Source organism: Coptis chinensis, chromosome 6 (genome assembly GCF_015680905.1).
Source record: "Coptis chinensis isolate HL-2020 chromosome 6, ASM1568090v1, whole genome shotgun sequence".
Classification (NCBI taxonomy): Eukaryota; Viridiplantae; Streptophyta; class Magnoliopsida; order Ranunculales; family Ranunculaceae; genus Coptis; species Coptis chinensis.
In genome coordinates this window covers 70,627,294-70,638,812 of record NC_141461.1, presented here as the reverse complement: position 1 = coordinate 70,638,812, position 11,519 = coordinate 70,627,294, and the positions used below count along the sequence as shown (strand labels likewise).

The 11,519-nt window shown below is 35.7% G+C and overlaps 1 protein-coding gene across 1 annotated transcript; it reads left to right on the top strand.

Moving 5' to 3' along the window:
* The first annotated feature begins 607 nt into the window (after window positions 1-607).
* Window positions 608-8,037, top strand: LOC147494240 (uncharacterized). The gene is made up of 12 exons (XM_086568580.1): window positions 608-846; window positions 1,020-1,057; window positions 1,365-1,473; window positions 1,664-1,839; window positions 2,451-2,651; window positions 2,804-2,870; window positions 3,005-3,175; window positions 5,823-6,071; window positions 6,157-6,256; window positions 6,550-6,584; window positions 6,795-6,865; window positions 7,836-8,037. Exons 3-12 carry the CDS (start codon window positions 1,386-1,388, stop codon window positions 7,917-7,919), a joined length of 1,242 nt encoding a protein of 413 aa, XP_086424706.1. The 5' UTR covers window positions 608-846; window positions 1,020-1,057; window positions 1,365-1,385; the 3' UTR covers window positions 7,920-8,037.
* The last annotated feature ends 3,482 nt before the right edge of the window (window positions 8,038-11,519 follow it).

Here is an 11,519-nt window from a genome sequence, read left to right as displayed (position 1 = left end):
TATATTTATTTACTATGCAAGTAAAACTCTAATGAGGCTCAACAAAATTATACGACCACTGAAAAGGAATTCTCAACCATTGTCTATGCTTTAGACAAATTTCGTCCATATTTAATAGGTTTAAAAACCATTATCTACACTAATCATGCAACACTTAGGTACCTTCTCGTGAAGAAGGATGCTAAGCAGAAGTTGATCCGATGGATTCTCCTCCTACAAGAATTCACCTTGGAGATAAAAGATAAAAAAGGAGTTCAAAATGTAGTGGCTGACCACCTGTCTAGGTTAACTGATGATAGTGATGGTGATTCTGAGCCCATTTTATATTCTTTTCCTGATGAACACCTCTATGCGATCCTCTTTACACCCTGGTATGCTGATATTGCACTACCAAAAAAATGAGTTTACCCGACAGACACCATAAAGAATATCCGACGGTTTTTATCTATTGAAAGTTTCCGGCTTATTTTGTCCGTCTAATATTGTTTGGCCATCTGTCGGGTAAATTCCAATGGTATTTCACATGTTTTAGATATGGCTGACGGTCCTATGAGAGTTACTAACGGTGGGATAGCTCGACGGTTCTTGGTTATTTCCAACATACATTATAATTTCCCGACAGTATGAATATTCTATAATAGTTAATATTCTACGAGTTTTGGCCATCGGCTTATCTTTCCCAATTATCAGGCGGCAAATAAATTTGTCTTCCCTCTCTAAATTTGTTTGGAAAAATAAAATAACAATTAAAAAAATAAAACCTAAAATATATTTCCCCTCTCTCACTCACGACTTTGCTGTCGGCCGCTTCATCCCTCTCTGGCTCTCTCATGTGACTCCAAGAAGGTAACATATCCTCACTCTCACTCCCACAAATCTCAAATCTCCTCACTCCCACACTCACTCTCTCACTTATCACTCTCACACTCAACCAAAGACTAAACCTCTTCTTTTTTTTGGTTGTTAAAATCAAATTATGATTTCATATTTACTAATCTTTTCTGTCGGTGATTTTTTAGGTTGTTTTGTAACACTTCATGAGGTTGAACCCATCAAGGTAAATAATCAGGGTTATCTAATTATTTTCTAATAAATTTTGATTATTTATGAATTGGGGTTTAGTTAAATTTTAGGGTTTAACTAAACCCTAAAATTAACAATATCAACAATAGTGATGCTATGGTTAAAGCTCTCTACAAGGTACATATACGTGCGCACTACTTCTTATATATGCTGATGCTTAGTTAATTACCACAGTTATACGTACTCCAGCTAACTTGTTAACATATTTAATTATGGAAAAGAGTGGTTGTTTTATGTATTCAATTGTTGAAGCTTTGATGTGTCCTATATATGCATGTAAGCTCGAGTTAAGCCAACTTGTAATGACTTCTGATCTTTGTCGTCAAGTCTTTCAAGTTGTTCCCTTTGTATGGTATATGGCCATCGTGACATTTCCTGCTGGGATACTGGGTGAGTTTTGCTCTAATGCTACTAGCACGCTAGATTCTGCTTCATTTGAATTTGAGATAGAGTCCCCTTTTAGTTATATATTTATGGAGCTTCTATATTGGTGTCTTCAAGCTTTGGACACAGAGAGTTTGTTGAATTTACTGTGTGTATTATTGCATTCCGTGGCCAACTGCCAATACTTATTTTGCAGAGATCGGATGTTGGATGTATGCTAGTGAACGACAATCAACTCGCCTGAGACTTGCATTCTTTAGAGCTATGTTAAGTCAGGATATAGGGACTTTTGATACAGATTTAACAACTGGAAAGATAATTGCTGGGATGACTAGCCACATGAGTGTCATCCAAGATGCCATTGGCGAGAAGGTACAAGGAACCACAACATTAGTTCATGAATATATAGACTATCATCCACATACTTGACATATATTTCTATATATGATTTTAATACTGCAGATTTATTATATAAAGTACAACGGCGTCTGTACCAAAAATTACAGGAACATTGAGTGACAGTATGTTAATTTTTTATTCTACCATGTTTTCACTTTCACCTTATCAGATATGTAATGAATCGCTGGCTTCTACAATAAATAAATAACAAATTTATGTTGGGAGCCTAAAAACATATTCTGAAGCCTGAAAACTTCAGAATTCATATTTTAAATTAAGCACAGTGTTACTGACAACATCCAGAATGCGAGCTGATCCCTCCTTTGTTAACACACGTCTTTCACTCCTTTGGCACACTTTCAGGGAAGCCGAATATGTGAGACACGCTTAACAGAGTGCAAATTTGAATCCCAAGCTTATGTATTTCCATAAAATGAATGTAAAATGCCTAGTTGCCAACCAACATAGGTCAAATTACTGCTGATATATTATATATTTCCAGTATCATAAGTGCTTCAACAATTAATTGTAAGTGTGTTTATTGTTCCTACTTGACAAATATTTGTATAATTTTTCTCTGCCAGTTGGGACATTTCCTGTCGAGTTTAGCGACATTCTTTGTGGGAATATTGATTGCTTTTATCTGCTGTTGGCAAGTCGCTTTGCTTACCTTGTTGGTGGTTCCTATGATTTTTGTCATTGGAGCCTCCTACGCTAAGAAGATGAATGCCATATCAACAATGAGAATCATATATCTATCAGATGCTACTTCTATGGTGGAACAGGTGCTGCTTATGATCTAACTTCTTAGAGTTTAACACATTTAAAATGGAAAATAGAAGGCGTATTTGTTGGTGTCGCCCATTAAAGGCCTCAAAACTAGTTCAATTCCATAAAAGAAAGAGGTTCTTATTTGTGATGCATTACTTGTTTGCAGTGCCCCATCAAAGACTGTATTTCTGTTTTGATTTGGTTCACCGTGTTTTTCTCTTCAAGGCAGTCAAGTAAAGTACAGAGATCTTAGGGTTAAATCAGTTCCACAACTTCAGGACATTGCATTGATGTCTAGCATTTCTTTAAGATATATACCAAATTTACAAAGAAAATGAGAAAGACATCCTGGTTGCCTGTCTTGCAGACAATATCTCAAATCAAAACTGTATTTGCATTTGTTGGAGAGCATTCAACAATAAATTCCTTCTCAGAGTGCATGGAAAAACAAGTCAAGCTGAGCAAAAGAGAGGCTTTGATAAAGGGAATTGGAATAGGCATGTTTCAATCAGTAACCTTCTGTTCTTGGGCTTTAATGGTATGGATTGGAGCAGTTGCTGTCGCTGCCAAGAAATCACGTGGAGGGGACACAATAGCTGCAGTGATGAGCATTCTCTTTGGTGTTATGGATGTACATTAACTCGAGTATGCCTTTCTAGTCCTGGCTTTTGACAAGTTATATCTCTTGATTTTGCTATTGCGCTGCATAGGTAAACAGACACCTGATATTACACGAAAAATAAATAATTCTCTTGCTTACTAACACATAAGATTGAAGGTCAATATGAAATATTTGGCTTGGGTCAATATGAATAGTTATATCAATTATCAAACACATGGTGAAAGACAAATAAGCTCTAACAAACACTTTCCGAGAAATGCAATATAAGAGACTTTAACCTGCTATGTAATTTTCCAGTCCTTCACAATTACTATAGACTATTGTTTTCCCTTGAAACTTACAACAAACCCTACTAACTTGCAGATCTCTTACTTATGCTGCCCCGGATATGCAAATCTTCAACCAGGCAAAGGCTGTAGGAACTGAAGTCTTTCAAGTGATTCAAAGGAAACCAACTATAAACTATGGAGCAAAAGGAACAACACTTGAGAATATAAAAGGGAGTATTGATATGCAAGGAGTGAGCTTTGCTTACCCATCTCGCGAGGAAAAGATGGTTCTTCAGGGTTTCTCCTTGTCAATCCCAGCTGGCAAGGTGGTGGCTTTAGTTGGTAGTAGTGGTTGTGGAAAGAGCACTATTATCTCACTGGTTGAGAGGTTCTATGACCCATATTGTTTGGTGTTCTTTCCTGCTAGTTTGAGGCTTATGACCCATTCTATATTTTGTGTGTGTTCATGCAATTTGACATGGATGCCTTCTGACCTTGTCAAAAGACTGATAAGAAGAGAAAGCTGCTTATTACAGGTGATATTTTCATCGACCTTGTCCTATAGCAGCGTGGCAGTGTCCTTGTGTGCTAGTGGTGGGAAAGATGGGCCGGGTTACTTTACTTTGGGATTTAGCTGAGGTTAAGAAATTGTATTCACTTGATGCTGGTGCTATTATTCATGCTTTGTGTTTTAGTCCAAATAGGTATTGGCTATGTGCTGTGACGGAGCAGTGTGTCAAGATTTGGGATCTCGAGAGTAAGAGTATTGTTCAGAATTTGAAGCCTCCTGTTGAGTCAGCATCACATGGAAATAATTCGGTATATTTACTCTTAGTTATTTTTTTACATTTTATTTACGTTTTTGGTGCTTCTGTGATTTATACTGTTTGGAATAATTTTTTTGGTTATAATGTGTGTTTTACTTTTGATGTTTCAAGCATGATATGTATCATTTTAGTAGATAGCTTATGAAATGAACATTGTTATCTCTAGAGAATATGCTACTATTTTGATAATTTGATGGGCAATGTATGCAACAAGGACATTTCTCTTGTATTGTTTAAGAAACAATATGAGATTCTAAGTAGAAAACAATAAATTTTTGAAAGGGTTTAGCTCAACAGTATCCAGAATAATAATTACATATCTTGCATCCTAGCATGATGAGGCAAACAATTTAACATTAATGTGCCTTTAGCGTACTAGATAAACGGCTAGACATCTTAATTCTTGGAAAAAAATTGGTATAAATACTTGACTCGTTGATTAATTTATCTCTGGCATGTGACTTTTATATAGTGTTTTCTTTTCTGGTTTACTTGTATTGATACTGTTAATTACATGCTAGATGGGTGTTTGGTATGTTTAATAATTGGGTAGAATACATATCATTTTTAGTAGGTATTTTTGAGTCAATATGCTATCAAATGACTATCAATGGTATTGTTGTTTTGTATAAGGGGATATAGACCTGTGGAGGTATTTTTGAGTCAATATGCTATCAAATGACTATCGATGGTATTGTTGTTTTGTATAAGGGGATATATAATTGTGGAGTGACATTATTAGTGTTTAACTGTATTTCATTGATAATAGATTACACATATCTACTTGTCTGATTTAGTTGTATTGATTATTGTAATAACATGCCAGTTGAGTGCTTGGTCATAACGTGAACTAGTTTTATTTAGGACTGTACTTTTTATGAAATGATCTTTAATTGTTGGATGGCTTATGTAGAATATGTATAATTTTGCAATAAGTAGGGTTGAGTATAGATGTTGTCAGATAAATTCCAATGGTATTTCTGTTGTTGATTGAGTTGGAAAAATATAAATTGACTTAAGATGTTTAGAGCAATGAGACATACTTGTTTGAAGATGGTACGAATCTAGGTTAAGGATGTATTGACTCATGTGCTACAGAATCACATTGGCATCATTTTGACATGTCCTAGTTGTTGCCAATGTGATTATCAAATGACTATCTATGGTGTTGTTGTTTTGAGTTGAATGAGTGGAATTTGAGTTGGTGATAGAATGAGTAAAATTGTAGTACATACTTTGGGAGCTCTTGATATATTATGAATAATGTAAATAGTTTTATCTAAATTAGAATCTTGCTGAAATTTTTTAAGTTTTTCTAATTTTCACCCTTGCGGATCTTGTTTTGATCTCTCAGTGGTTCGAAAATGGTGGACTTTAGTAATTACTTTGTGAGCTTCACTGTTGGTTCTCTTTTAAGAAATTTTTCTTGTTGAATTGAAGGTCATATATATGTTTTAAGTGTTGTAGGTGGAACATTTGCACTCTACTCCTTGATATGTTGCCATGCGAAGGTAAGCTTGATTCCTAATCACCAAGCAGAAGACAGGGAACTATCCAATTATAGACTAGATACACCATCAAACCAGTTAAGGAGAGCCCAAAAAATAAAAGAAAAGATGGAGAAAAGTAAAGTGGCTCAAGTTATGCTCTTGTTTGTCACAATTCTAGGCTGTTCCTTGGTGATTGGAGATGAAATTTTGACTCCATCTATCTTGGGTAAGTTGTATAGACTACCAGCTATTTTCATCCAATACAAATGCTTATAGTCCGAATTTGACCAATTTATATCTTCGCCGTGCAGTGCTTTCTGCAGTGAGTGGTATTAAGCAGTCAGCAAAGTCCCTTGATCAAAGTGCTTGTACTCTGAAACTCTCGAGAAGAAGACCCACTGATACGACTCCGTAAGTTATCACAACTAGATACTATATCAGAAACACCTACTGATAAGTCTTAATTCAACCGATTAAGTAGAATGGGCTTTAGTTACCAATTGTTATACCCAACGACAAGTTAAAAATAAGATTTGTTCATATTCTTTTCAGTAAGCTACATATTCTAGTCACTTTGCAGGAAACATAACAGGTCTAGTACACTAGTTCTTTCTCAGTTGAATCATAGGAAAAAGAACTGTTAAATTAACTTAGTTCAATCTAATTTGTGAAACTTCTAATCCCATTTCATTGAATATTGATAGCGTTATGAGGATCAAGGAAGCATGGTTTCAAAGAGGTAAACGTTTCCTTTTTATTAGTTGACACCCACCCAACTGTGAAGGCTTCTTAGCCTCCTTTTTTCACTTCAACTTCAGTATTAATAGTTCCACTAGTTTTGCATATACACTTGTTACACTAGTTTTGCTTATTGAGCACACTAGTGATTTCTGAATTTATTTTTCAAAGTTAGGCCACTCCTTTTTTTATATCCTCTTTTGGTTTATAGGAAATTGTGAAGGATTGATTCGAATTCAATACAATGTTTGCTTTTTTTGGTACGACACTTCGACTTGCTATGTAAGACTCCTACATTTACTATGCATTCCGTTATATGTTGAAGTAATTTTTCGTTCCAAGACTTATTGTAGTATTTATGCTTGACTTGTTGCAGCCAATTGAACTAGTAACACAAGCTTGAAAGGCTCACACTAATTCATATTTTAACTTAGAAATTGGTTCTAATCATAGAAGACATGATAAAGATTTGTCTCAAATTTTTTAATTTTTGAACTTCTATTTGGTAGGTCAATATGTGACAGTAGAACGGTAGAATAATTTGAACAATTGCAACAACAGTTAAGGATGTCATCCTAGTGTAAGTTCTTTTTGTGTATGATACTCTTTCACATTGAATCGTGTTGGTCATTACCACCATCTCTTTTGTGGTTTAACACGGACGTCAAGGGGTGGTCGAATGTGATCTTAAAATCTGTTTCAGTTTTTCTTGTTGTCCTAAGTAGCCAAACCATTAAAGTTATAGTTCACTACTGCTGTAATGAGTCCCATGGCTCTCTTTATCCTTGACCACACTTGTTTAGTAAATCTTAAGACACCCATTATATTTCTGGCGTTGGGTTGGTTTTTGCAGCAACATGTTTTCATTATGATTTAGGTGATGAGCTGATTGTTGAAATATTAACTTTTTTATCTTGCGATAATAGGTGCTACTTGTCATTAAGACTTATACGACATTTCCTTTATTATCTTCTCCACGGTTTAACAGTTGAATAGGTTGTTTTAAACTTTCAGAACTTTTTGTGTGTTGTTTATTTGTATGTCTTGTATTGTATTCTTTTGCTTATACCTAGTGTTGCGTTTGTATGTGTAGGTGTTGTGTGAACATCTAGCAATAAGTGTGCTTGTAGTTGCATGTGGCTGTTGAGTAGGAGTTGAACTAGTCAAATTGATCATGAAATGTGATGTTGAGCTTTGCAATATATTCACTAGATGCACACTTGTTCTTATACTGTTTCAATTTGTTTAACAGGTGGATGTCATTGCAATCCTTTTAAGTGAAAGATTAGTCAGAGTTAGATACCAGCAAATCTTTGATTTTAATTGTTGCTATTGACATTTGACTCCCCTTTGAATGAGAAAGGAATATGATTAGTGTCTTGGGATTCTCTCAATTCTTTTGTAATAATTATGATGTTGGGATATTTGAAAGAATGTGATGTTGGGATGACAAATATTTTTTTTTAATAAAAAAAACTAATATCCGACGGACATAAACTGTCGCTCAAGAAATATATCCGACGGTTAAAAATAGTTGGCATATCCGACGGTCAAAAACAACTGGACTACCCGAAGGTTGATGACAGCAGGCATACCCGGCAGTCAATGACAACAGAAATATCCGACGGTCAAAGGCCATAGGAATATCCGTCGGCAAAGATCATCAACACCGACGACCCGTTTCGACCAATAATAACCATCAGAACTCTTTGTTGACCGAGCGTTTTCCGACGGCCTTACGACAGTTTTGGTCTGTCGGGTAATACCTTTGGCGACAGTCATTGTCAATCGGGTAAAATCGTTTCTTTTGTAGTGTTGTGAATTATCTTGTGACTGAGGAAGAAGTTCCTAGCTCAAGTAAAGTACTGTCATTGGGATGACCCGTATCTTTTCAAGTACTGCCAAGATCAGATCATCCAATGTTGCATTCCAGAATGGGAACAATCTGCCGTCCTTTCCTTCTGCCACGAGCAGGCTTATGGAGGGCATTTTAGTGCCAATAAAACTACTGCTAAGGTCTTATGATATGGATTCTGCTGGTCAACACTCTTTCGTAATCTTTATTGCAAGGCATGTGCTTGTTGCCAACATCTCGGTTGTATTTCTGCACGTAACATGATACCCTTAAATTAAATCCCATTCTCATAGTGGAGATTTTCAACGTATGAGGCATCGATTATATGGGACCCTTCCCAACTTCTAATAGTTTCATTTACATCCTAGTAGCCATAAACTATGTATCTAAATGGATTGAGGCCATACCATGTCGTAACAATGATAACAAAACAGTCATCGAGTTTATAAAAGAAAACATTTTCTCAAGGTTTGGTGTCCCAAAAGCCATCATCAGTGATGGTGGATCACATTTTTGCAATAAAGTTTTTGAGCATATAATAAAAAAATATGGAGTAACCCACAAGGTTGCAACTCCATACCATCCTCAAACAAGTAGTCAAGTTGAAGTCTCTAATCGAGAGATTAAACTTATCTTGGAGAAAATAGTTAATCCAAATAGGAAAGACTGATCTCTCCGTCTGAGTGATGCGCTATGGGCATACAGAACTGCTTTTAAAATACCTATAGGGATGTCCCCCTATAAGCTTGTCTTTGGAAAACTTTGTCATCTGCCAGTTGAACTAGAGCATTGTGCCCTATGGGCATTAAAAACCCTTAATTATAATCTCGATGCGGTAGGTGAAAAGCGTAAACTACAAATAAACGAGCTTGAAGAGATTCGAAATGATACTTATGACCTTTCAAAATATTACAAAACCAACATGAAAAGGATTCATGACAAGCATATTTTATGAAAACATTTCGAAGTCGGTCAAAATATTTTGCTTTATAACTCTAGATTGTATCCTTTTCCAAGAAAACTAAACACTCAATGGACTCGTCCTTTTAATATAACTGAAGTCATCCCTTATGGGACTATTACTTTAAAGAACCATAAGGACAACAGTACATTTAAAGTCAATGGTCAGTGCCTCAAATATTTTCATAAGTTACAGTCTACGGATGTAGAAGAAATCCTTTTCCAATATCCTATCTATGAGGATTGAATCCTCATTTCCAATGTATTCCTTTCCTATTCCATTCCATCTTTTGCTTTAGGAGGATACATCAATAAGGTAACCAGACCTCTCCACTTGGAGGGTGTGGTTGTAAGTGCTGGAGCCTTAGTCCACAGTATATATCGCATATTCTTTGTAAAACACTTTTTACTCATCGTTAGAGTAAGTGTGAACCTGTGGAGCGAGTATACAATTTTTCTTTTTTTTATTTTACACTTCTTTTTCAAAAAATGTTTGATTTCTTTGTGCTATTAATGATAGATTCTCGATACATCAATAGTTAAGTGATTTTTTCAAAACGGGCAATAGATTTTACACAGACCAACCCCTAGAACTACACAATCTAGGGGCGATTTGAGATCATTTTTGCTTACTAAGGGTTGCCTATATCACCGAGCTATTCGCCCGGGTTAGGGAATTCCATGTTTTGCGCAGTAAATCCCCCAACTCGCATAGCTAAAACTTTGTCTGTCTAGATTGGGTTCGCCACAGAGCCGACACAAAAGTTGCCTAAAAGTATATGTTATGATTTGTTTTAAAATAGTAACATCTAGAATCACAGCTCTTGAGTATGAGTTTCTTAAAATATCTCTCCATAGTTTTCAAAACCAGAAGATATAAAAAATGAAAGTTATACGTCCGGAGTAACCAACATGATACCGGATTAACGGATAATTTTATCTTCTTGGCAAAACCTCTATATGGATAGAGATATATTTTGAATTAGAAAACAAACCAAAAAAAAAAAAAAAAAACGAGGCTTCTCCAAACGAGAATTAAACAAATAGAGTAACCCAAAGTGATATTATTGTCTGTTTAATTTTATCTTTTTGCTTCCACCTCTCTATTTTGTCTCGAGAATCTGATGTAAAAAGACTCAAAAATTTCCAAAAATTTCTTTCTTAAAAATCTTTCCCCTCTCGTTTAAATCTTTCCCCCTTCTAATCTCTCTTGTTTCTGAAAAACTTTTCAAAAATGTCTTTTGCAGCAAACAAAAACCCTCCACCTAGCAAGACTAGATCGATGGATCAGTTTCAATGATCGTGTGCAAGCACTTCCTAGAGAACTGCAACTTAAGATATGGACATATATACCGAAAATCATTTCTGGTTTATGTAAGAGTTCATATGCATGTAAGAGACGAGCTAAGAGAGAAGGCTGGTGCTTGAATTGTCAAACACTAACTGCCCTGGTCTTCAACCTCATAATAATTCTGTTTATAAAGTCTACATGTGTTATCCCCCATGTATTATGCTCGGTCTAAGAAAGTAATCCAGCCATCTGGTTAGGATTGACTCGAAGTTTCAAAAACTTTCAAGTCTTGGGGATCTGACTTTAAACGACCCACCTTTTTAAAATTTCTGTCAACTTATTCAAAACCCAAAAAAATTAATTAAAATTTTCTTTCTGTTATCTGTACATATTTTTTTACAGTTCTTGTACAGTTCATTCCATCATCTGTTTCTCATCTACCGTTGGATGTGAGTGTATCCTATACCTTTACATTGTATTTTAGATGTTGATCGTTTTGGTACCTCACGGGTCAAGATCGGACGAGTAACGAAGCTTGGATCGGCTCTAAAAGTCGGCAAGGTACTAAAGACAATATCGGAATTTCCTAATTCATTTAGGCTTGGGCAAAAAATTTAAATTCTTAAAAGAGGCACGTGCACGTGCCATCAAACCCTTAAGACCACGTGATCGCCCCTTCCCTTTTTCTCCATCCCATAAATTCCCAACCCTAGCCGGCCCACTTAACTTAACCAAATTTTATTTCTACTACTAAGGGTCGGACCTCACCCCAAAGACACCACCATACAATTTTTTCACAGCCTTCCCCATTTTCAACCCCTATTTCAACT

Excerpts from the sequence above, each read along its gene's own strand:
- LOC147494240 (XM_086568580.1), top strand. The coding sequence starts at position 1,386 with ATGACTTCTGATCTTTGTCGTCAAGTCTTTCAAGTTGTTCCCTTTGTA. Across the intron at positions 1,474-1,663 it reads ATTTCCTGCTGGGATACTGG|AGATCGGATGTTGGATGTAT; the intron begins GTGAGTTTTGCT and ends CTTATTTTGCAG. Across the intron at positions 1,840-2,450 it reads AAGATGCCATTGGCGAGAAG|TTGGGACATTTCCTGTCGAG; the intron begins GTACAAGGAACC and ends TTTCTCTGCCAG.